Here is a 27,594-nt window from a genome sequence, read left to right as displayed (position 1 = left end):
TCCCAGTTGAGAGGCCAATGTATGGTGAAGGAATAAACAGTTCGAGTTTTTGCTTAGTAAAACTGAATTAGGCCAGGAGATCAGAAAAGTCATGACAAACCAATACAAAAAGATGACTTTAATTGGAAAACCTCTTCTTAAATTGCTTCACGTGTAAAGGTTTACTTCTCTTTAGAAAGGAAGCAGCATTTTGTTCTCTACAGACCTGAAATATTCCTTTGTTTTTTAATATTTTTTCAGAGAAACAGCAGAATGAGGAGATGCCGGAGTAGCCATACAGTGAATGAAATCTTCTGCCTCTCTCGAGGTCAGTTGCAGCACAAGCACTGGCATAACACATTTCCTTACATGGCTTCACCGCTGTTCCACTGGTGCAGGAAGTCTTACCCTGGGGATGGGAGGTCCGTCGCAGCCAGGGCATTCAAACTTGGATTCATCACTTCAGCCCCTTTAACCCATATTTAAACACAAAAGCATAAACAGCAAACATCAGTGGTAAAAATCAGCTACTCAGCACCCTTCCGAATTGGGATCTTTACCCTACCTTTCACCCCCAATGCTTAGATCGAGATATCCAAAATTTTGCCTCACATTTACTCAAATTGTTTGTCCCTCTCATTAATCTTTCTTGACATTCAAACTTGTGGCCTGGACACCTGCACGATGGAAACCAGAAAGAGATGGCAACCTTGATCGAAACTGGCTGAGCAGGAAGTGAACCATCGTTCTTTAGTTTTTTATTTGCATCCTTTGCCCTCACCTCCCAGTGTGAGACTGCTGACTAAATGCCACGGCCAATAGTAGAGTGAAAAACTGTACTCAGCAGTCCTCTAGGACTCTTGGAGAGCACAAGAGTTTGCCAAAGCACTGACTTAGATCCTGCTCTGCAACAGGACATTCTGCACACAGCTGCTATATGCTCGTTTTCTTCGTTAGAGAGATGGTAGTCGCTTCCTCTAACTAGTGATGTTCACGGTTTCCACATAAGTCATCTCTGAACATGGTGCTATCCAAAAAAAGATACAACAGTATAGATGTAGAGTCTTTCATAGTGATTCAACTTCCATCAAAGAAATGTACTGAACATTCAAGGTGTGACCTCTAACGAAGTCTTCACAGGGTTTGACATGCGAGTGTTTTTCACTGACAAACACAAGTCTTCTTACAAGGTTAGTTTCACTAAAATCCACAGCTAAAATGCAAGCAAATAGCTTTTAATTTAATATACTGGTAGTGCATAGGAAAGAACATTATTTTCTTTTGTTTGCTTGGTTATTTTTTTAAAAAACCTCTTTTTTCCCACAGGGAAGTCTAATTTTGGCAATGTGTGTGGGACGGAGCACTAATCTTCTGTTTTAACATGTGTATATCTGGAATTTTCAAGTCACTTTTCCTAAACTTGTAAACCTTTTCAAAATACTGCAAAAAAGCAAGGCACAAGGGATAACCCCCAAAAGATGCTAGAAATACATCCACTGTTCTTGTGGCCCGATTCTACCCTTTAAAAGTGCTTACAGTCTAAATATGACCGAGTATGCTGATTAGTCCTCATTTACGTGATTATAACAGAGTACTCTTCCCACTTACCTAAGTGGGACCACTCAGTGGATAAGGAATTAGCTGGATGGTTACATTCACAGAGTTGTGGTCAATGGCTCGATGTCCAGGTGGAGACCAGTGATGAGTTGTGTCCTCCAAGGGTCTGTATTGGGACTGGTGTTATTTAACATCTTTATCAGTGACAATGCACAGTGGGATTGAGTGCACCCTCTGAAGTTTGCCAATGACACCAAGCTGCCTGGTGCAGTTGACACAGTGGAGGGAAGGGATGCCATCCAGAGAGACCTGAACAGGCTTGAGAGGTGGGCCTGTGAGAACCTCCTGAGGTTCAACAAGACCGAGTGCAAGGTCCTGCACCTGGGCCGGGACAATCCCAAACACAAATACAGGCTGGGTGACAACTGGATGGAGACTGCAAAGTGGAGACTGCAGAGAAGGAGTTGGGAGTTCTGGTGGACAAAAGGCTGTATATGAGCCAGCAATTTGTGCTTGCAGCCCAGAAAGCCAACCGTATCCTGGGCTGCATCAAAAGAAGCGTGGCCAGCAGGGTGAGGGAGGGGATTGCACTTCTCTACTTTGTTCCAGTACCTAAAGTGAGCCTATAGGAAAGCTGGGGAGGGACTCTTTGACAAAGAGTATAGTGATAGAACAAGAGGTAATGGTTTTAAACTAAAAAAAAGTATGTTTAGATTAGACATTGGGAAGAAATTCTTTACTCACAGAGTGGTAAGGTGCTGAAACAGGTTGCCCAGGCAAGTTGTGGATGCCCCATCCCTGAAAGTGTTCAAGGCCAGGCTGGATGGGGCTTTGAGCAACCTGGTCTGGTGGGAAATGTCTCTGCTCATGGCAGGATGTTGAAATTAGATGATCTTTAAGGTCCCTTCCAACCCAAACCATTCTGTGATTCTATGATTCTATGATGACAGCGTGAGTTTATTACTGGGACAAGTCATGACAAGGAGGATATAACTATGCCCATTCTTGTGTTGATTTAGAAGATTCAGTCAGAATCTTTGAGGCAATGAGCTTGTATCAGCAAGTTGAAAACTAGTCTGTCTGGGAAGGCTGCTGTTTCAACTTCACCTGTTCTTGCAGACTGGCTTAGCTTAACTAACAAAGATGGCTACACAAGAAACCTTAACTTCTTTTAGTCTAAATCAAAACTCAGAAATTCCTTTCCTTTCCTTTCCTTTTCCTTTCCTTTCCTTTTCCTTTCCTTTCCTTTCCTTTTCCTTTCCTTTCCTTTCCTTTCCTTTCCTTTCCTTTCCTTTTCCTTTCCTTTCCTTTCCTTTTCCTTTCCTTTCCTTTCCTTTCCTTTCCTTTCCTTTCCTTTCCTTTCCTTTCCTTTCCTTTCCTTTCCTTTCCTTTCCTTTCCTTTCCTTTCCTTTCCTTTCCTTTTCCTTTCCTTTCCTTTCCCTTCCTTTCCCTTCCCTTCCCTCTTTTCTTTTCTTTTCTAGGAGAAAGTTTGAAAGAAAGAGAGCTTGAATGCAAAAACATCCACACTGAGGCACTGGGCTGCCCTGCAAGCTGTTTTTGTGCCAGAAGCATGAGTTGCCCTTCCCAAAGTATCTCATAGATAGTGCAGCCTACAGACATCAACACAGCCAGGCTTAGAGTGCAGCCCTTCTAGAAAGCAGTCTTGTCTTCTCTTCTGGACCAGTTTCTGCCTAGGGCTTACAGGGAAAGAAAGAGGCATATAAATGACCTAATGCTTGGAACAGGGAGCTGTGGGACTGCTTCTCTAAGTCCAGCTGTATTCAGGATGCTTCCTCCACTGTGCAGCAACAGGTAGGGCTGGATGAAAGCTAGAGCTGTAAATGCAGCCCAGCTTCCAGGCTGGGATAAAAGAGCAAATGTGCTTGCAGTAAGCATAGGCTCTGAGTTTATACATATTCCAGAAGGGTTCACATACTGACTTGCAAGTTAATCAGCCTGATGAGTTATTTTGGTGCTAGTCTGCATGCAAATGAACCCTCCAAACAGGCAGACACCATAATCAAATGTGCTTTTTAGACAAAATAAATAAGCAGCCACAAAGTCATTTGCAAGGCCTATCTAAACCTGTTTAATCATGCTAGTACAAGTCTGTTTTGAACAAAGGTCTACTCTTACGAGAAAAAGAGAGAAAACAAATCTATCACCTACTCCCACCAGCTCTCAGGGGGATACATGTGCCTTCTCAAATGGGATGGCAGCTGCTAGATTTAACTTAGCTTTCAGCTGACCTGAAGCTTTCCACATAAACATCCAGGACATGGCCAGTGGTTAATAAACCATAAGCTGCTCCAGGATCCACAGTGAGTCTTTGTGGACTTTGTTGAAAGGCATACTGAGTAAAAACAGTGGAGTATTTTGTTTGTTTCGTACTACAAGGCAGCGAGAAAATGTAAATGTTTTTCATGAGTCTAGATTCATACTATCAAAATATCCTAAATCAAGTTTATGAGACCTGAAAGGGAGTTTTGAGCTTTTGCAGTCAAAGCTGTATCTGCTTATCCACTCCATGAAGAGCGGCTGAGAAAATGTTTCACATGCATGTAAAACATTCCACACGCAATTATGCAGGGTGTGGTGGCAAAGCAACCCAGACAGTCATACAGAAAACACATTGATTCTTCTTTCATAATGTGTCTCCTATTAGATCCAGCGCGCCAGAAATGGCTGCTGTGACTAGACAGCAGCGAGGGTGGGTTAGAAATTAGATGGAAACTGGTGCAATACCAAGAAACACTTGTTTTTTTCCAAGAGATGCTTACTGGTCATGGCTAACACCATTAGATCAGCCACAGGGGGATTCAGTGAAGTACTTTCTCCTAGCTGTGCTCTCCAGAGTGTCACGCTGCACGGACAGAGCTGATCTGTGTTTGGGTGTGATGACAGTCTACTATCCTTCTGACTTGAAAGGCAGAGCATGCAGAAATCCACTTCTATTCTAAACACTTCTAACACACCCTGTCGCTATAGTATCTGGATAACAAGACCGAAGTATTTTAAATCTTGGAGGAAAAAATGAAAAATCTCCTATTTCTAACCTACTCGCTGCATAATTTTGTTACTTGCACGACTGACTGTCTTGAGTGTCCAACGACGTACACACACTAACTGGAATTGTCAGACGTACAAGCCACTGAGGAATGAATGTATCGATGGCTTTTCACAGCTTGCCTATTGATAGGATGTAGAATCGTGTACAGAAAGCACAGTTTTGTGTCAGACAGATCACATTCGTTAACAAACACAAAGCTAACAAGCAATATGTTCCCGGTGTACTATAAATTACTCAGACGAATCAAAGCAGAACTAAAATAAGCAGTATTTCTGGTCACTTGCACTGTAAAGGAAAACAGTTTCTTGGAATTCACAAGTGGAGAGGTCCGATCCAAGCCCACAAATGCTGATCTTGGATCTTCTGAGCATATGTTTAGAGCATATTAATGTCTGCAAAGCACTGGAGACATGGATACACAACTGCTTCTGTAATTGCTTATTGCTGCATCAAGGGTCAGGCCAAAAAGAGATCAGAATGGTACTTTTTTGAACAAAGGTTTGGAAAAGGGAAACAGTAAGAGCTGTTGTTACACCCACTGTGACTATAGACCTTATATGTTGTTGATGCTGAAAAGAGACACAAAGCGACACTTCAGACCATGCTGGCTGAACAGCGGTTGCTCTAGAGGACATTTCTGCCCAACATGACAGCTCTGGGCTTTCTGTCTTTTCAAAGGGGGAATTGGAGAGCGTGCTGTGGCTGCAGGAGGACTGCTCGGAGCACACTGCACTTCAGCGATTCCAAATGGATAATGAAGCTCGCTGGAAAACAGCCTGCAGTAGACCTGTGGGACTGTAAATTGCATGGGTGGGCACAGGGCAGCGACAGAAGTAGGAAGCAATAAAAGTGGCTTAAAACAACTATTCCTGCCTCTGCCCCCACTCCTTTCCCATGCCCAGTAGAGCTGTGGGTATAGAAATAGCTATCCTTTATTGACCTACTTTACAGGCACGTGCTCAGAAGCAATCAGTTAGTTCATATAAGAAATGCAGAAATGCCAAGCTTTGTAACACAGCTTCTTTTAAAGGTTTGAGATACTGCTACAGAGACATTATTCAAAGACTGCTATGGGCAGCTGATATTTTAAGAAGAAGCTTCCAAAAAATCTTTGTTTCTTGTCCCATGATAAGCCACATGACCAGGCACATCATTCTGTAAGGAGGGTGGGGGACGACTTCAGCAGTGTGGGAAAGAGAGGGTCAGGACTACATAATCTATTTGTTTGTCTTCCTGCTTGAACAACAAGGCTGTAGAGTGAGACAGAACCAAAGAGCTACAAGCATAACCAAGTTATTCTGTTGTGTAAAATGTTAATAAAAAATAAAGAAGCATTCTTCTCTTGCACGAGTAGCTTGGGATGCAGGTCCTAGAAAAGATTTAGGAAGGAGCTTTGCTGAGGTTTGGTAAAAGGCTGGTCAGCGTTTGGTACAAGAAAATGTCGGTCTTCCAAAGTACTTTATGAGATCTAACAATAAACCCTCTCCAGTTGTGGTGACTTAGACATACCCAGATGGGAACTGAACTTCACAACCTAAGTATCACCTTGCTATTCCACGCCATGTGGCTGTGGGCCTCATACTCATCCAACATTTCCCAAGCAGCGTCCTGTATCCCACTGCATAACTCTCAGGAGGGTAACACCTTCAAGAAATAGTAAGAACTCACCATTACTAATATCGGGTGAGGAATGTAACACTGGTGCATGAACTAATAGTGTGCTCGGACAGGTTTTAGCCATGACTTTAATGAGGATGGCAAGTATTCTTCTGGATGACTTACATGGCACTGTTACAGAGAGGCTCTGTGATGCTGCAGCCACTGAGGACTTGGAACTTGCAGGTGTGCACTTTGCCTACAAGTTAATTGACACAGGAACCTGGGCTTGGATATTTCCTGCTTGCTCAGCTATTTTAGGAGAGGGGTGTTAGTCACGTGTGGTTTTCTTACAAGCTCTCTTTCAATACTTGAGGTACTTGAATATTTTTTCCAGTCCTGCTTTCATTAAAATGAATGAGCTTTCTGTCACTGATGCTAGTTTAACCCCTGACAAATTACTACGGACCCTACTGCTACCATAGGTAGGCATCCTGTGATCTAGACTTTATTTTAAGAAATAACTTATCCACATATTTGGGAACATACTTCTGGGATGGAAAAGTTCCATGATCATCGTATGATACAGGGAACTAAAATATATGAGGATGGGCTGGAAACAGAGTGTTAGGTGTCTACAAAACTGACTACAAGTACCTACAAGTTAACAGATTTCCTCAGAATGCCTGCTCAGGTGCCATTGAATAAAGTATGGCTGAGTAAGCCATGCCACGTATACCTTGACTCTGCTGCTTGGCGCATAAACCTAGCTGTGTGGCTGGTGGACACTCTCAGCCTTCTTCCCCAGTGAGGCTCAATTCAGTCTCTGATTACCTTTAACCTGTTTGAGGAGGAAATGACATTGCCACTCACACATACAGTCTAAAGGTTAGAAGTCTTGCCGAACCGTACAAAATCCAGATTTCAGCTGCCTGGTTTAGACCAGCAACTTAAACCTCCGCAAGTGTGACAAACACGAGATTGCAGGGATAGTCCCTTCCCAGTTTTCCTGCTAAAGCTGTACTACAGAATCACCAGATCACGGGATGGCTGAGGTTGGAAGGGAACCTTGTTTGCCATCTGGTCCAACCCCCTGCTCAAGCAGGGCCACCCAGAGCATATCTCCAAGCAGGCAGACCCCCTCTCTGGGCAATCTGTGCCAGGGCTCCGTCACCCGCATAGCATGGAAGTGCTGCCTGATATTCAGTGGGAGCGTCCTGTGTGCCATTTTGTGCCCAGGGCCTCTGGTCCTGGCACTCGGCACAACTGAAATGAGCCTGGCCCACTTTATACCCTCCCTTCAGGTATTTACAGATGAAGTCCCCCCTGAGACTCCTCTTCTCCAGGCTGAACAGTCCCAGCTCTCCTGAGCCTTTCCCTTTATGAGAGATGCTCCACTCTATCTTAATCACCTGGACTTGGTCCAGGATGTCTGCATCTGTTGTACAGAGCCCAGAGCTGGCCCACCACAGCAGAGTACGGGGGAAGGATCATCTCCTTCCACCTGTGGGTGCTAACTCTTCCTCATGCAGCCCAGGAGGCTGCGGACCACCTTTGCTGTGAGGGAGCATCGCTGCTCGTGTTTAGCTTGGGCACTTGGACCCCCAGGGCTCTGCTCTGCAGAGCTGCTTTCCAGCTGGGTGGCCCCGTCTGTAACGGTGGTGGGGGTGTTCCTCCTGGGTGTCAGACTTTGCACTTCCCTTTGCTGACCTTCATGAGGTTCCTGTCAGCCCATTTCTCCAGTCTGTTGAGATCTCTTTGGATGGTGGCATGGCACTCCAGTGAATCCGCCACTGCCCCCAGTTTTGTGTTATCTGCTAATTTACTGAGGGTGCACTCGACTCCATCATTCAGATCATTAATGAAGATGTATTAGTGCATGTATGTGTTTGTTGGATAGTGACAGAAGAGAGGCTCCACAGCTCATGGCTCAGGCACACATTTAGGGGTCACAGCTTCCAGAGCAGGGGTTTGTAAGGTTGACAGGTACCCCCAGGAATCACACTCCAAGTGCTGAACCCTGCCTGCTGTCAGGGAAGCCGTGGATCCTAATGAAGTAAAAGGAATTCCTCCAGGCATCCTCTTGTGATGCTCTGTACTTGCATACATCATTTTCTTTCACTGTATTTACCAACACCTTCTGCTGCGTGTCAGAAGGTCTTGGATCATGAAAATCCAGCCATCTGCTGCAGGTGAATGGGGCAGCTGGTACCTTCCTTGGTTTTCTTTTGAGAGAGAGCTGGGCCATGCCCTTAACTTCCAACTGTACACAAGATAATGAAAGCATCCCTGTATTCAGTAGCCTATATGCCATCTACAGCTTTTGTCCTACATAATGTGCCTGAGGTCATGCAGGATGTCTGCGTTAGCAGAGAACTGGGACACATCATCTGAGTACCTCCCTGGAGCTCTACCCACTGGGAGAAATTTCCTCTCGGTGGGAACAGGATAGGACTTTTAAGAAGCAATTTAATTAGCTTCTTTGGAACAATCAGAGTTTTTGAAACATTTGGCCTGTAGCTCATTAAGCTTCTCGTCATGGTGGTAGCTTACATGTGATGTTGAAATTCTACGTGGAATTCACTTACAATTAAGCAAGTCTTTATCTCACATTTTTACAAGCTATTCACAGGAAGACTCTGTCTATCATAAACCGTTATTTGGAAGGCATGTTGATTTTTATCCTATTGGTTGGGCTACAATTTCATTAATACTGATACATATCAGTACAGCCATAGGCTTCTGTAGTTAACCTTTGATGACAGTGGTAAGGGCAGAAGCTCCCATTGTTTGCAAAATCTCTCAAATGAGAATTACGAGGGAAAAAGATGTAGCTGAATTCTATAAAATAATAATTATTTTTTTCACAGCAAAATACAGGAAACTGGGGTTACTTTGCAGGAGAGGTGGGAAAGGAGGGCATACAAATAAATACTATTTCAGTAAGATTGTTAAATCAAGTAATTTCCTTCAGGTAATTTCCGCTAATTCTGCTGACAGCAACTGAACTGCTGGATTTTGTTTTGTTTTAAAACAGTGCTGCTGGGCAGAGATAAGTACAGTGAGAGAGCAATAAAACAGATTTTCAGCACACACACCTCCAGAAGGCATGCATCCTGCCCCTTTAAATCTTACAAGCTTTAAGTGCTGGAGAGAGATTCTGCAGCACAGAGTTTTAGGCAAAATTCTCAACTGAAACTGATCTGGTCTGCAGGCAGGAAAAGTAGTTTGTTTATATTTGAGTATCTTCTCATTGGGCGGTTAAAATGTTTTCGAAAATCAAGCTACAATAGAAGCCAGCAAAACCCCCCAACATTTTCCAACCGCACACAATTGCCCCAAATAATTCCTATTCAAATTCAGGGAACAAAAATTATGGTAAAACTTCTGATACTATTATGAGGTCAGCTGCTGGCAAGTGCTGGTGTTTAATGACAACCATAACAGTAACTCATTAGCACTCCCAGAAAAAGCAGATTTAGCTGGTGTGAAGTGGATTGGTGAACAGTTAACTCACCTGAAACAAATTCTTATCTTAAGTGAGAGCCAAGAAGGGTGACTTACCAGCTCTAAGAACCTCCTCACCACCTGTCTCTGTTTTAAGTTAGTTTCACCATCCAGGTTAGCTGTTTCTATATGGCACAGCCCATCGGGATCGCTTGAAGAGAGCAGCAAGATATCAGCAGGTATAATTTCATTACAGCGAAGCTGAACGAAGTCTCCAACTTGCACTTCTTTCCAGTATCTGCTTACATATTTCTTCTCATTCCTGGAAAAAAGACATTTATAGAACAGACATTAAAAAAATATACATAGACTAGAATGCCTCACATACTATACAATTTAATTTGTAACAGGAATACGGTGCCTTTGGAAGGTTCTCAGGTACTCTCAAGTTATGCCAGTAAAAGGTTATGAAGGCTGCCAGGAGGTGTCTTGTCACCAATTCAGCCCCAGGTCAGAGTTCCCAAGTCCTCTAAGAAAACCAGATGCTCTTTAAGGCCCAAAGTACCATGTGATATTTAGATGAAAGAGATGAAAGTCTGTTAATGAAAGAAAATTCCAGTATTTGTCACTAGACCTAGGATTACAAGGACATGTCATGGAAAAAACACAGTCCTACCTGCTCTACAGGGAAAGGACACAGTCCTTTTAAAGGACTCTTCTTTTTAAATATTTGTGCAGTATCTTCATATTAGCCATAGTGTCATCTGTTACGTAGGTAATTTCTGCTTAGTTCCTCTGAAACTTTCGTTTGGGTTGTAATTTCTTTGTCATTTCAAAAACTTACCCACCTGAATGCGTTGTCTGTTTAGACACAGCCACTAAACCTGTCTAGTTTTATAGGTCATACTAGTTTGCTTTTTTTCATTTTTTAACTTTTTCTTGAGAGCATGAGGAAAAGGACACAGCTGATTGCTTACTTAATTCCAGCTAAAACTCAGGTTTTTAGTTTTATAACAGCCAGGCTCGAGTGCTTTCTTGGCATTTGTGTAAATTGTTTTCTTCTGCTGCGTTTTTGAAAGAAATGCATCTCAAAACAGCTACAATACTAACCTGGTACAATACCTCCTGAGAACAGGAAGCTGCTGTTCTGACACTTTCCCAAGCTGTCACAGCACACCGCCTTGCACGGTGCAAGCAGTGGCACTGCTGTCAGCGCTGGCCCCTTCTTGCTGACACTGGAGCCAGGCTCCCTTGTCAGCACTTTAACTGGCAGGATGGGATCCTGATGGGGGGTTGTCGTTTTACGTTCTATAAAATATATCATTTAAAAATACATTACTTGCAGTAGTAATGTGAATTGACTCGTAAATAGGAGGAAATATGGAACTCCTGCTAACGATGTTGGTTTGGAGTTACTGCTAGTGATGCTATGCCTAACTCATCCTTGTCATGCCTTTGTTGGTGCTGCAGGAATTAGAAACCTGGTTTGCTTTTATTCATTTATTTAGCCTAAAGCCTGAATGGTATCACAAAAGGTAGCACAATGAAGTGTGAGTCAGATCAGGTTTTATTTCCCAGAATTTCACTGCCTTTTCCTAACATCCAGTTTACAGAGAGGAATGAAAACATCGGCTGTGCTTTCTATTTTGGTAAAGCCTGAAAATGATTAATAAGAGCAAAGTGTAAAACATGATAGTCTCACAAGGGCAGGTAAGCTGCAGATATCACCCATTCCCTTCACACTCAGGGTGAAGGCAACATTTAACTTTTCCTGCTAAGGAGTGTACGAATTGCTTTGAAACCCAGCACGCCATAACACAGTACAAGTCATCAGGTCACAGATCTGAAAGGCTTGTTAGCTCCGCAACCTGTAACTCCAAATCACTTCACACGTGGCCCTGATCCTTTTCAATTTAACTGTGCGACTGGGTAATGTTCAGAAGCATGTACAGAGTAGCAGTGCAGACATATGATCAGGCTACAAATAGCAAGGAGTCCCATACTATGCTATAGGGACTACATTTTTTTATTTAACTTGCTTGAAAAGCATTGCTATTTTAGCATTCCTTCATTCCCACCTGTGTGGCATCAATAAATGAATATGAGACTTCCTACACACGCACTGGGACTGTGGGGTAGAGCCCCCTTCACCAGTGGCACTAGAATAATTTGTCCCATTACTGGACTTGATGAAGCTCTCAGCTAACAGGGGCCAGCAGCGGATGAACTGCCAGCCCACAAGGAAAATGACTTTCTAATCCTCCTCAGCCACGGCTGCTTTAACCCAGTCCCTAACTATAATTGTCCCGTTGCAACACATGAATCGTCACTGCAAGTATTTAGTACAGAGTACGGCACAACACCACCTTCAGACCTGGAGGTTCGGATACTAGGTGCACGAGATAGAGTTCAGGCCTTTTGGAGCACTCCTTTAATGTGCTTGTCCTGTTCTTCTGAGCAGATGCTCTAGCACGCTTAAAAACAGCTTTCATACCTCTGCGCAGTTCAAACACACCAAGTGACCCTGTTAATACAGTTGCAGTTTTGCCATTGACTCTAGCAGAGACAGGACTTTATCACTCAAGTGTTATATCACCTGCTAAATGTTTATTCTTGCTGTTATATTCCACCAGTAAGTTCCAGAAGTTACATGATAAAGAGTTAGAAATGCCACGCGTCTTTTAAGAGAAAGTCTGTCTTTAAAATTTACACCCTTCTTTGTGTTTGTAAGGTGTGGCATACAAGAATGCTTGATGTAAATTTTATTTGAAGTTCAGAGATTTGAGCCGTTTTGCCTCAGTGTATCCTCCAGACATTATTCCGAAGGGACCCTTTCCATGTCTCCAACGATTTACATAGCATCAACCTGTTGTGATAAAAAACCTGAACTAAACACACTCTCCATGAGTAGGCATACGTGCATTGTTACGTGTTCAGTGTTGTTTTCAAATGGTTTGCTATACTTCTCATTTTCAGAGCAAACATAACAGCTAGGCAGATGCTTCGGCTGAGCTCTTCACAGCCACGGCCAGGCTTGGAGGACGCCAGCAGTTTACAGCACGGGGCTGTAATGGGATAGCAGATCACCGAGACCTGCTCCTTGTGCCTGCAGGCACTTATGTCACCGAGACCAAGCCCAGAAGAGAAACTAGAACAGACACTATACACTCGTACAGCAGAACATCAGCGAAACGCAATAATGTGGGTACTTGTTACTCATCCAGCAGTGAGCACGATTTTTCCTGGCAAAGTCCTGTCTGTCCATTTACCTGATAGTTGCTTCTGAAAGGCCTTCCTGTCTCTCTGGTCTTTAATGTGCTAAACCAGCAAACTTTGCTGTCTTTCCATTTATAGTTACACAGCTGATAAATTAGTGTTTAAAGCACAGACACCTGGGTCTATTTCTCCCTGCTATTTCCTCTGGCTTGGTCCTGATTCTTTAGCTGTGGCGTGGTCAGCACCCATCCTCCAAAGTCCCAGCACTTCACGCACTGCTCGCAAGGAATTCTTCCACAAAAGCTTTTGGCTTTGTGAATGCCATCTCCTGATATACGTTGTGGAAGTGCTCAAGGGGTTCTAGCAGAACAGGGCTGGAAGGCAGCACCCGAGGTAGTGAGGCCAGCCCCTTGCACCCCACAGGAAGGCCTGCCGTGCATGTCCAGGCCAGAAGCCAGCAGCCACAGCTCGAGTGCTACCCCCTGCCCCCACGTATAACAAGCCTGAAGGTATGTTGTAGTGCCTGTAACAAACTTCAGGGTGATGCTGCAGGAAACCAAAGCTGCAAGCCATGATGAACAACTGGAAGAGGTCAGATATACTGACCATATCTTTCAAACCTGGAGAGGTAGATAAAAGTCTTCCGCATCAATACTTTGCCACGAACTACCGCCATTCTGCAAAAGCAATAGATACTGCTTTTACTCTCCAGTTAAATCACTGTGATGAACTATTAATTTCAGACAGCTCTGCCCAATTTCAGACAGCTAGGTAAGGTGCTGTGTGGGGCTCACACACTAGAGATGTCCAGCCTCTTGAACACTACCTAATCTTGATCAACACATCTGCAGGCAAAGAACAGACCTGTAAGTTGTGGTTGTACACTCTTAGTCACATAAACCTTCCTTCTCCTCTCTGCCACAATCTAAAACAGAACTTGCCAGGGCTTTCACTGTACTAAGCATGTCTTTGCAGGTAGACATGGACTGAAAACTGAAGATGGATGGCTAACAGGACAGCTGGCTCAGCTGTGTGGACATCAATGCTGTTAGCCAACAGCGAACGTGGCCCTGGCCGGAGGCAAACTCCTCCAGAGGTTAATGCTCTTTGCAACAACGGCGTGCGATTACTCTAGCACATTCACTTTCAAGCACACAGAGAAGTTTGAAACTTCCTTTTAAGTGTGTAAACACAGTGAAAATAATTCTAGCTGCTATCTAAAAACTTGCATTAGTCTACCTATTGCGTATATTCGGCCAATACTATGCTTTGAAGCAGAATCTTCTGCAGGTTTGTGCCAAATTTGAGAATGGCTTTGGTTAATAGCAAAACCAAAACAAAAGCAAAAATATTAACTTTTTGTCTCTGAACTTTAAATTCAAATAAATATATAAATAAAAACAGAAACTCAGAAATTTTTGTTTTCCTGTTAACCATACCCTTCCCTCTTTTCTTGTTCACAGTACATGCTGATAAAGATCATGCCACTAATTTTATGTTTCTGGCCGTATAAATATCAGTTTATACCTACAAAAGGCTGAAGATTGTAAATTGTCTCTGCTTGAACATTACAAAACAACCGTTTCCCTTTTCTGAACAAGTTTTAACCGTTTCAGTGTGATAAGGCATTATTCAAATTGAGCATACTTAAAGGGAGATAACAAAACTCCACATGCATAAAATTTAGGAGGAATCTTCCCTGTTCTCTTTCTCAATCCCTTTTCAAACAAAGTCTGATGAAAATATCACAAGCAAGACTTGTTATGAAATGTGAAAGCCATGCAGCTACAATCTGTTCTTTTAGTACAAGGCCTCCTCTATACTAGAAATTTTACACCTTAAATGAAGAAGACAGAACTACAAGGGAATTGTTTCTTGCTTCCTACACTTCTCCACTGACAAAAATTACAGTTAATGAGTGGGAATGGCCGATGTAGATTTGCTTTAAGCGAGTGGTTAGAGAATCTGTAGCACTGCCCTATCATAGTCCCAACATAAGCTCCTCTATTAACCTCAGCAGAGCTTGTCAAAGACATTGAGCAGAAGACAGGGGATGTGCTTTTCTATCCTTTGGGGTGTTCCATCTGTGTACACCCAGTGTACTGCTTCTCCTTACACAGGTTGAGACTGCAGCCCACAAGTTTTTAAGCCTTTCAAAGCATCCAAATGAGATGTTGTTTCCTGGCCCAAGCCCATCCGCTGACCTGCTTTTGAAGTAACTATTGTCTGCACTTCAAAAGAAATCTGGCTCCTTTGCCTTCCCTGCCAGCTGAGGCTGGCCATTGAACCAGTAGGCTTTAAAAGAAACACAGCAATAAATTAATTCTGTGGAAGATCCCTCCACAAAAGGCAGGTCAAAGGGCTGTGTACAAGGCATACTTTGGAGCTGTTCTTGATGCCAGCCAAGTCCTCCCCTTCCATCTTTGGAGGCAGAAAAGAGAGTGGGGGAGAACTAAAGAAAGCATCTGGTACATCTCTCTCATCAGTGACTTAAAACCTATTCATGTCAGTTGGTTACCAGTGCTGTGACAAGTCTCCTGGTCAGGAACAAGCTAACTAAAAAACTTGAAGACAACTGGCAGGAGCCAAGCACTGCAGCATCGTAGTCTTCAAAAGCAGAATTGGTGGACAACACTGAAATACACACAAAAAACCTGCTGTTATAACGAGCACCAATTACAATTTGAAAACTACAGGTATTGCAGAGCTCGGAGTTTAAAAAACAAGAGCTACCTACGAGACCGAGGCATACATTATACAAAGTCTGAACATGCTAAGTATCTATGGAAACACATAGAGAACCATTTGGGTACAATTACAATGTTGTGGCAGAATTAAGGAAAAGCATGTAGCATAAGTTAATGCCAAAGCAGGTTACATAATGCCCAGAATATGTCTTCATTCCACCACAAACGATAACATCTGTTTCTATGAAAATAAATCATGAAGAGGCTCCGAATCTGATATTAATCAGACAAGACATTAACAGAGAGTGTTCTTGAGAAACATTGGAGAGAAAAAAAATTCTCCACGACTGATGTTTCTATATAGATCCCTTAATATTCACATTGTTTTAAGAGCACCAGAAAGTTTTCTTGTTTTCACGGACTTCAAATACCCATTTTTTTTGGATTATCAAGTTCAAATGCATCTTAGAGCTGCTAGAAGCAAATATGCTTGCAGAGCGATAACTAGGCATAAAGGTGCCTTTTAATAAATTCACATTTTCTGAAAACAGGTAATTTTTCTGTTACGAGTCAAACTTGTTATTAAAAAAATGTACCCATGAAACTTCGGTGTTTCAGGTTTATAACGTGGAAGTAATCACTGAACTTCTCTTGGCAGTGTTATCTCCATTATACCTCTTGTTGAAATAAACCTCACTATTGTTAACTATAATGAAACATTTGCTAACCGGAATAACTAATTTTTCAGCCAAGAAACTTGTTGTTTCGATAACAACATGAAACATAAAGGCAGACCATGCAATGAAACTGAAGAAAGAAGAAGCTGTCTCCCAGAACTTGATTTTAAAATTCTCAAGACTATTTTGGAGAAACGTCTAGTATCCTATTTTTAATAAGTGGCATAACTTCCAACACTCCTATGTTTCCTGCCAAAAATGCTAACAAACTTGTATCATTGTTCCGATTAGCAGATATACTGGGAGAGAAGACTGCTAACTGCTTATCACAGATATTAAGATTGTATTTACACTACAGTAGGGCTCCAAGTAACTGCAAAAAGATTCAACTGAGCTTGGTGCTGTGCAAACATGGAAGGAGAAACAATCCCCTGCCTGAAGGGGAGCCATTCAAATTATAGATACCTCATGATGCCTACCTCCATCTGTGCTTGCTTCCTAAACAATTAAAATGGGAACTCTTCCAAGGGAGATCTTGGGTGCCAACTTTTTGCAATTTTGCAATTTTGTCCTCTAAACTGATAATTAATAGCATAAGGACACTTAGGAGAACTGTTTGAGTGCTGAAAATTCAGGTGCATGCTAGATACATAAATTTGTTGGACTAAATCCTATGTTTGGGTGTTCTCCCACTGAATTTAGGCCACGGTAATTGGTTGGCCATTCCAAGGGATAGCTTCATGCCTTAATGATACATCTTAAAAGGCAAATTTAGTATGGCTCTGCAGTTAATGAGGGAAATCGATTCTTTAACAGATTCAGGCACTTCAATGGAATTTTTTTGCCTTCTCATTCCCCTGGTTCCACACACCTGCCTGACTTGATCTCAGGACTACATGACCCAGTTCACAAAAATGCATTAGTATGTTCACTACATATACGCACAAAGTCATCTGTAAAGAACTGCTAAAGAAAGGTGCTTCCTAACCACAAGAGTTTTCATTTGAAAAATCATTCCAGTTCTTTCAGCTAAACTGTTCATGTGAGAGCTGAAAGAATTTTTATCGGGAAAGGCATTTCCTGTTAATTACGTGCACAGACCTGATGGAGTTGTTGACATTCAGTTTGGGAGACTATTTTTCTCCACATAACTATGACATACAAACACACCTCCTTTAAAGCTCATGTTATCTAATCACTGCACAAAAACACTCTACAAGTTAACATAATTCAGATACTATATTATGTTAGCAAGAGAATTGTTGAAAAGAATGTTAATATTCACCACTTTTGTATTTCACAGGCAAAATCAATATCCCAGACTGAAGCATAAGTCTTTGTTCTTCTCCAGTTCTTCCTGAAAATTAGGAAGTTTTACATTTTCCTTCCCTTTCTGTTCTCGTCTGGCTGACATCTATCCATGACATTCATCTCATCTGGATGTTCTCATCTGTTCTCATTTGGACAATTGAAATTTCAGGTTGAGGATAGGAAAAACATTTAATTATCTGTAAAATATTTACTATCTGAAAAATATATCTTATTTACTATCTGAAAAATATTTATAATATTAAAAATATTTATTTCACAAAAACTGAGATGATGCTCTTCATGTTGCTGCCTCTAAATTTCTTCTGGCTGCAGTTCCACAAACTAGATTTAGTCCATACACAAGACTATTCTACTTCAAGTGCCACACAGAAGTTAACTGTTCAAAGAACTGACAATAAAAAGTGGAAAAAACATGTTGGCTGTAATATTATTGGAAGAATCTTGAAGAAGAATATAAAGTTGGCTGCTATATCTTTGTGTAACATGTTAACAGTTCTTTCTACTCTGAAACTGAGATGTGAAACTATGTAATATGTGGGTTTGCAAGGACATTTGAAGTATGTTTCATTGTACTCACTTCTCAATTCTTATGAACTTTATACCTTCCTCTCTGTCAGAGGAGGTGTATTCAAGGGAGTATGCAGAAACTGAAACCTCAAACTCAGACGTGCCTCTGTTGACATAGATGGGTACAAAGGGAGATTTAATGTGCTGGATAAACCGTGGTCTATCTCCATGTCTAATCAATCAGATGCCCACACAGAACACTCCCAGGCAGGTAAAGGGGACAGTTTTACTTGATGGTCATGGATGCTTACCAGCTAGCAGGCAAAGCAAACTGGATACATCTATGGGCTTTCGTGACGGTGACGGAAGAAAGGTTTGGCAGGATTTGTGTGCAGACATTGACCTTGCCTTGAATGCCTGCTTGTGTATAAAAGAGGCCCTAGGATGCTAAAATGTCTATCACTGTAGCACCTGGAAAATTTTTGTTGACCTGATGCTATGTACCATATTTAGAGCCTTGTCACCGCTATGATGACTGCCTGTCTTGTGCCCCCGATACAAACTCCTGGTGGGGTGAGCCATACTTCACTTCTAAGCTACTGTTCATGCTCCATCACACTTATGTCTTCCTAACTGGATACGACTCAGCGGAAACCAGGTCAACAATTTTGGAATAAATATGTTCTCGGAAGTTTTTTCCTGATCTGGAGGAACAGAAGGGTCAGCTAAGGACCTGAAATATGAACATAAAGATCTTTATTCAAAGCCTTTTTTAGTACTTACTATTATTATTTATTATCTTACTATTATTATTATTATCTTCTTTGTTGATATTTCTCCATGTAGTTTCTTAAACACGAGAGCAATGAGACTTCTCAGAAGAGATGTCACTATGACAGTAACTAAACCAGATGCTGAAGAGCTCGAGGTTGCTGTCTTGCTCTCAACAGCGCGTAGCCAAAGTGGAAGAAATGTCTGATAACTTAAATTTACACCTATGATGTTGCTTTGTGAGAAGCAGTATCAGTGTAAATCCCTGGGGAGCCCCAGATCTGAAGCATAAAGATCTATTTCCAGCATCACCACATCCCCAAGAGTGAAGGAGCAGCAGAAAGAATTACAACTCAAAGGAATCCTCATTCTTCTGTGTAGCTGGCAGGAGGATAGGCCTTAACTAAAACTAGTACTTCAAGCTGATCTGAAAAGCACAGTTGAAGTTCTAAACTTAATGACTTATCCTACATTACACGTACCAGTTTCTCTATATTTAGCTGCTCTCACAGGTTATGTGGTCTCTGCCTTTCTGGATGACCACTTGCCCCAACAGGACAAGAATACTAACACAAGGAAAAGCAAACAGCCTCAAGCCATACTTCAGTACTGAGATGTTTAAATTACCATATTGCTCTCCCAACAAAATAGAAGTCTGAAAATCTCTAAAATTCTGGTATAACATAGTCACAAGGTGTTTCCCAAGAATGCTTTCTAAGTGAAGATCAACAAGGCTACATCCAAACTGGGACCTGGGAGGACTTCTCAATGTTACATGACTGGACTACATACACTGGGTTGAATCCTGCACCAGCCTGAAAGCAGGGAGTGCAAAAGCCTCAAATTGTGGTGCTTTAGGTTCTGATGCAGTTTGAATTCAGGCCTATCAATCTTTTTACAGTACTGTTTTGCTTCTACAGACATTCACAGAGTATAAAAATGTTCCTCACTCTCATCAGAGAAGAACTAGAAGACCAAACTCTATGCAAATCATATGTGGAGATACGAATCTTTGAAGGTTTGAGTCAAAACAAGTATGTCTATGGATGCAAATTTTAAATTCAAAATTCTCGGTGAAAATAAGTAATAGAGATCCACACTGAAGAAGTGAAAACCACAAAATGCAAAAGTCTGCTAACTGAGGAAATGTAAGATGCCTTTAATAACATTCAAATAGTTCTGATACAACTTGACTACTGTTGGTACCTACACAAAAAAATTTAGGATGAGAATTCATTTAGTGTTTTCAATGTCAGTTTGGCTATACCGAGAGCCCCTGTTTTCACACAATCTGTTGCTTCCCTAAGTTAAAGATATTGGTCACCATTTCATCAATATTCAAAACTTACTAAAGCCAGTCACTGAATACATTTGAATATGAAATTCTAAGCTAGAGTAGTACTTTTATTTTCACAGAGATAAATGAATTCTCTTTCTGTCCCATTGATTTGCTATAAATTCTAGTCAGTACAATGGAATTATGAGGTACAGCCCCCTAACGCACACGGTACATCTCAACCTGTTAACATGGATATTCAAAGACCTTGTAATTACACAGCTCTGCAGGGAAGCAAGTCATCTTTGCCGCTTCTCCACAACTACTGAACTATCATCAGCAGAAAGGGCAATTTATAAAGAATGACTTGCTATCAATATAAATTTTGATAGCCTGTTTCCAACAGTTTACTAGACGTGTTTTCACAACAAAGTATATCATTCCATTATAATCATCCACACTTCTAAAAAATCATCGAGGCAGTTATAGACTGGATATTTTCAAGAGAATTTTGGTACATATTTGTACGTGTTTGAACAAATACATGTACTTACAAATATAAAATAAACCTTTCTTCACTATTGCACTATTACAAAGAAATAGGATCATTCATGAACACTGGTTCACGGAAATTCCTTTTACATTCATTCTGAAGCCTTGTATTTTATTTCTTTCAAATGTAAGCAGGCCACCTAGTAGTAATGAATAGTGTGTTTTGGTTCTTTTTACATGAAAGGGATACTTCTTCAAGTGCAATCTTTCTTGTTAATTACTAAAAATTTGCTTGAAAATATTATTCTCAGAATTAGAAAAAAATATTCATGCATGATTTCCACTTATTATCCACTGAATTCCACAAAAGAGGCTACAACTCTTGGCCCCAATTTAGCAAGGTACCTACATATACGTCTAAATTCAGTTGGAAAAGCATTTTTTCTGGCCAAAATCCAGAAAGCAAATTTTTCTGTAGTTCACATTCATAACTTTCTTCGAGGGGAAAGATAAAACATTGAAATTCAATACCATGGAAAAAATAAATTTCAAGGTCTTTGCAGCCAAAAGAAGAAAGCGACTGGCTGCAAGCAGCTCCGCTTTTGACAATCCCAGGAACTGAGCTTAGAGAAGGCAATTACAAAGGGACTCTTTATTGGAAGAGTTTGAATCACAGAGGGAGAACAAATTGCCTAAAGAACTTGTGAGATCTGAAACACCTTAGCAGGTGGCAGACCACCCTGGTTGTCTGCAGAAGAAAACAGCACTCCGCAGCCTAGTGTGTAGTAAGACCAAAAAGTGTGTGTCACAACCTCTAGGCAGAAGCTAAATTAAAAAAAATCATGGAAATCAGTTTTAAACTAAAATTTCATTCTAATCTGTCAATGTACTATTCCAAACTAAACCCATATACTCCCGCAGGTAAAACTTGCAGACCTAAGAAGAGAATTTTTTACCCCAAACCCTTTCTCAACAAGTTTGTAAGAAATTTAAAAAGGTTTAAAAAATGTGAATCAGTTTTTTACAGAGTACATAGGTCTTCAAATTAGCTGAATGTTGACACATTCAAAGCCTAATTCTTAAAGTTCCTTTGTAAACTTTTCTCTCTCCTTTGCACGTCACCATTTTCATCTCTTGTACTCAAACTCGTAATTGAGGGTTATTTTTCACACTCTCTCTCCATCATAAAAACCACACCACATCTGAAGTGTGTGCCTTTCTTTCTCTTTCTAATGCCAAGCTCTTACCAAGATGCTCATTTCAATCTTGCCCCTGTCCTTTCCACACCTGTACTGCTACCATCACTTTCCTTCTCTATCCTCAGCAATTAGTGGCTTTGAACCCAATGGCTCCTCTTTGCTCCAACCAGTTGAAAGCTAAATTGACTCCAAAGCAACTTCCTCCTCCTTTTCTAGGTTTTGCAACACCCCTGTAAATGGTGATCTTTCTTGTTGGCACCTCATGAGTCATTTTACGTCTTCTTTTATGACTTGTACGGATAAAACACTTTTCCAGCCATTGAGTGGATTGCATTTACTTCCATACCTATGAAGTTAACTAAAGGGAATTCTCCATAAGAAAGACACCTGAGCTTGTAGAATTTGTAAAACTGATACTTATGGTTGCTATTTCCCTTCAAAAGAGGCTTGTCTGATTCATCTACGGAAAATCCTGTTTCACTTGCAGGCACGAGTTTTGACCAAGCTGCTTTGTAAAGGTATACTACCAATTCTGAAAATGCTTTTCTGACTCTTCATAACAGTCCATTTCTTCCATAAAAATGTCAAGAGTTGCTCGTGTCATCAGGTGACAATTCAGTCTAGAGGCCTTCCAACACACAGTAGGTCACTCAGTGTGATGGTGGCTTTCAGCTTTGTCTGTCTATGGAGACAAAAGCCTTACCACTGCAACCTCTAGAAAGCCCTGACCTACTCTGCTATTTGAAACTTGGTATTACTGCAAGAGAGTGGTGTCAGAAGGATGTATAAATTCTTCATGGTTAAACAAAAGATTGTTAAAACAAATATGTTTCCTTAACATTTTTAAATTCATATCCATTTATTCTGCATAAAAATAAGCAGAATGTTTTATGGAGCACAGGAAAGCATCTTCAATCATTTTTTGTTTAAGATGAAAAAAAACATTGCTACTGGCCCCAAACTTTGTTTGAAAACTTTATGTACAAAGCATCATTTTCCTTCATCTTTTTAAAAACCAGGACAAAGCAGAAACAGTAACCTGATCTTTGCAGCCGCAAATTCTTCCTCTGACTACAGAGCATGCCTTCAAAAAATTCAAACTGATAAATTCTCAAAATAAATGGAAACCACTGTGTTCTGCAATGGATAAAGTGTCTGTCACATACACATTCATTTCTAACATACAGTTCACTATGGCCTATTAATAATGTGAGTATTTAGTCTCTGGAGACTGTCAAATGAACCAGGGGAAAGAGTGGCATTCTCAGAGAAGCCTCTAGTGAACAGGTTTCCAAAACCTATGCTACTGTCCATGCACTACTCCATCACAGCTGGCAACCTGCCGGAGAAAACCAGGCCCTGGTTTGTAACACCATTTATTTGCCATAGCCTGAGGCAGCACCCGATGAGACTCCTGCAGTAAACATTGCTTGGTGCTGTGCAGTGGGACTACTTTAAGGAAAGGCACTCATGGAATCAAACCACAGCTTAGTTATAATGCAATTAATTTTGAATTCAGACTAAAAAATGGCTTCTAACCTTAAGCACTTACCAGTCAGGATGTTCATTTTTGACAAGTAACAAGAAACAACTATCTCCTTTCTTACTGTCTTGATATCAGTAAGATTTCCTTCAGGCTGGACTTACATTCTTTTAGAAGAATCCTGATTTTGCAAGTATGTCTTAGACACTGATGAAGACAGACAGCAGGAGAGTATGCTGGATGGGGACAGACTGATGAGAAGATGTATGCAAGAGGCATGCACACAAAGAGGAATGTGTGCGGAATACATGGAAAAAAGCCTGTAAAGAAGCCAAAAAGCAGACAGAGAAAAGGAGCTCATGGCAATTTCAAAACATAGAACAAGGGTTGTCAGGGAAAACTTTCTTTAACTTATGTAAGAGAGCAAAAGTTCTGTTTTTTGGAGAGACTCAGTCAGCAATTTGAAAATGGGGAGAAACAAAGCCTGGCTAGCAATAAAAGGCTACTCTCTCCATGACTGTACCTTTGCTGTGCACTCCTAAGCTTTTTTGTTAGGGTTGCAAAACAGGGCAACACTGTGCAGCTCTGTCTTCTGGCTCGGTCACACTAGTTTTGGGACCCCACCAGTTTGCAGGCCACAATGGTCTTTGAAGACCGGGGCTGGGAAATAAATGTACGTTTAATAGACACCGAGGGCTGGATTGGAGTTTAACATGCACAGAAGTATCAAATGACATTTAGGTGTGGGAGATTAATATGTATTATTTGTTTCAGGATAGCTTTTCTGACTCGGTTACTGAAAGAATGGAAGAAGACAACTCCTTGTCCTGAATGTTTTCAGTTTCTCTGGTTTTCTTTTAGACGGCCTAGAACACTATTTCTTGCACTGGGAGAAATTAAATGAAGGTCCAGGACAGTTGGCAAACACAACAAAATGCAGAAAAAGTGCTGAGCGTGTTGTTTTCAGCATTAGTGATTCACACACCTATGAGGAGAGAGAAAAACAGGCCTCAAAATTTGAAAGCAGGGTTAGGAACAGAACCCAGGTCTCCCCTCCAGTAAGCACGCCTATAAAGGAAATAACTACAGGCGGAGAGACGCTTGTTCCCATTCTGACTGGTGTCAGGCTCCATCCTTTCGTGGGCCTCTCTTTAGTTACTAAGCTCTTGGAGGCCTAGCTGCTTCAGAAAATGCCTTTGCAAATCCTAGGAATAATATATTGGCATTATACAAAGCCATTTTTCCAGTATTTCATAAGATGTGAATCTCAGTATTAATTCAAATGGTTTTATGGCAGTTCACCTAATAGAAATGACAATACATGAAGTGAAGTCAGAGTCACATCGAAGAAATCGCTGTTGGATCGTACCTTATCTACCTTTATGGTAACCTGAAACATGGAAGCACCTGCATGAACGATGCACAGAGCCAATTCTATACTGACTGATATTAAAATCAGCAATAACCTCACATATCCTCCCACACTGATGACCACAAAACTCAGAAACTTAACATAAGTAGGAATAAACTTTCATAAGGTAAACTGCAATACTTTTTTTTTTTAATCTGTTTTGTGATGCTATTGATTTTCCTGTCGCCTCAAAACCAAGATGATGTTTACTAACAGGATTTCAGAAAACACTGAATAAATTACTAAGTATGAAGGTAAACTGATACGTGAGGGAAATAAGGTACCTGGAAGGTACATGACTTTTTAAGGAAAGCAAAGGGGCTACTTCAGCCAAATTGGGTAACTTCTAACAACCAAACATATCAGTGAATGAGAGGAACAGACTTAAGTGAAATAACTATTACTGGAATTAAGTTATCAAATGGAAAGATGTTCCCTGCCCTCAGAACAAAACATTTCTCACCTTTTCTCTTCTCTGTAAAATACCTAGATGTTACAGTTGAAATACATAGCAGGCATACTTGAGGCTTTCACAGCCAACCTTACTTTACTTGGTACAGCATTAAGAGATTTATAATTCTTGATTTCTGCACATTTAATGAAATGTAAAACTAAAGGAACCAGTGATATTTTTGCAGGTATTATATACCCTATTGTACTTTCTTATCAGTGACACTTTGTTTCCACATCTTCGTTTTGGAAGCATTATACTTATGTTCCTGCACAGAAACTCTAGCTCTATTTTTCCTGCTTTGGTTTAGAAAGAATTTGAACTTTTTAAAAATCAAACTAGAAACTGACGATGGAGAGACTGAAAAGTCTTCCTGACAGATAAAGAAAGAATAATATAATCCATGCCATAAAAGTCTAACATCCATAGATTGGGATATCATGATTACTATCAACAGACTCTTCTTATTTCTTAATAGAGTGAATTTTATGCAAAGAAATCCATCAGTTGAAAACTAGACAGTAGGCTACATCTTTCCAGCAGGTCAACCCAGATCCAGTAGTCTTTTCATCTCCTTCAACCCTTAGTGCACAGAGATAGGTGAAACATGGCAGCAGATGGGCAAGCAGGAATCCAGCAGGTCCCCAATTATTTCAGTGAAAATACTTTCTGTTTTCACATGCATCTCCTGATAGGTATCTTTAAATCAGAAATTTCAAAGATTTACGACTAGGATGAAATACCCCACCTTTTTTTTTTTCCTGAAATGATTTAATCCTGAAGCAAACTGAGTATTCTACACGCTCTTTAACAACCTTAAACTTCAATGCTGAGGTCAGTGGAGCCCCATCTGCTGACAGCTACCACTGAAGCTCTCCAGTATCAAACTGGATTCAGATGCTCAGGACTCAGGCTGGACTCAGAATTTCCCCAGCAGAACATTGCACAACATTTCAAGGTGTGGAAATTGAGGTTAGACTTCAAAACCCCATCTGTAACAAGGCATTATTTATTTGAGCTTGCGCACACGGTACAGCTTCAGAATGAAATAACAGGTTTTAGATATGGGTGTGGTTGTCAGGCAATCCTGGTACTGAAACTTCAATAGGTTTAGCCAAAGTCCAGCAGTCCTCCAGCTACAACTTGACACAGATGCCAAGTGTCAAGGTAGTGATGGGCTACTAGTTAGAGCCGACCAGTCAGTCTAAGCCAAAGTAAGTTGTGTTTGGCACAGGTTCAGTGGCACCTTCCTTTGAAACCCAGAGAAAAAGAACAAAGAGGACTCTTTGTTTTCTAACAGGAAAAAAAAAAATATTAAGAAAATGATAAAAATCGCCAGGTCATAAAACACTGAAATAAAGCATTTTAAAATTACAATTGTCCTTTTAAGAACTATGCAGAAATAGGTAGTTGGTTTTTCATATTCTCCCCAAGTTTCCCTGTCTCAAAAAACTTGGGACATTTTAATAATGTTGCTGTCATCCTGCTTTCAGTGGAAACTTCTCGAGGGCTCTGGGTGGACAGGATGCCAGTACTTCAGCAGAAGTCACAATACCTTCGCTAAATTATTCTAGGTTTAGCTGTTGGAGGCATAATATAGATCAGAAAGTAGAGAAAGGTGTTTCTCAGGCATTAATCAATGACTAAGCAAACCTAAGAAATCAGTCAAATCTAAAGTCCAGTAATAAAGCCTACAACCTATGGAGGTGAATTTTCTGTTCCTTTAGTTCTAACCTATGGTTCCTTTTTATATAAAGACATGCACTCCTTTCTTCAAGTAGAATCATATGCTTTTATACTTTTCTAAAATAGCTTAGTGGAAAAATGAGCAAAGACATAGCTCTCTGGGGACCAGCACTATTTTAACTGCTAATGTGCCTCATTCAACTCTACGCCTAAAGTAAACCACTTACTAAGGCCACTGTATATGTCTTTGCAGGGAGGAACAGCTCTGTAAATAAAAGTACTGATCTTATTATGTTATTATTGGACAGTATTTAGTCAATTTAGTATCAAAAATATTTTAAAAAATAGTTTATGAGAAACTCTGGAGTTTATGGAAAGATGTGGACTATTACAGTGGTTTCTTAATTGAAGCGACAATGATGAGATGTGAGCCTGAATTTTGTCCCCACTGTAACAGGGGGCTACACAGATATACTTGAAACTCTCACGCTTTTTTTTTTTTTTTCCCGTAATTTTAAAAAAGAATTGGGTAATATTAGTTTCAAAATCTGCATTTTCATATTAAGCACTAGAATGAACAACAATGACAACGAATCACACACCTCTCAAAGAGCTACATGCCAGAATTCCCACCGATCACAACTACAGATTTTTGGCCGGCCTGTCTGACTGTAAACAGTCACAGAAAAACACCTACAAGGACGTAATTCTAAATGTCATTACCTTTCCAAAACCTTGTAAGTATGAGAAAAAAGAG

General features: G+C 40.8%; 1 protein-coding gene across 1 annotated transcript in view; it reads right to left on the bottom strand.

Moving 5' to 3' along the window:
• Positions 1-27,594, bottom strand: part of ATP10A (ATPase phospholipid transporting 10A (putative)) — a 113,078-nt gene that overhangs the window by 59,111 nt on the left and 26,373 nt on the right. Inside the window, 1 exon segment of the mRNA XM_040535749.1 lies at positions 9,767-9,971. Within this exon segment, the coding sequence (XP_040391683.1) occupies positions 9,767-9,971 (205 nt within the window).

The sequence above is a fragment of the Cygnus olor genome, chromosome 1 (assembly GCF_009769625.2).
Source record: "Cygnus olor isolate bCygOlo1 chromosome 1, bCygOlo1.pri.v2, whole genome shotgun sequence".
NCBI lineage: Eukaryota > Metazoa > Chordata > Aves > Anseriformes > Anatidae > Cygnus > Cygnus olor.
Note: the sequence above shows the minus strand (reverse complement) of the source record. Positions and strands in the feature narration are given on the sequence as shown.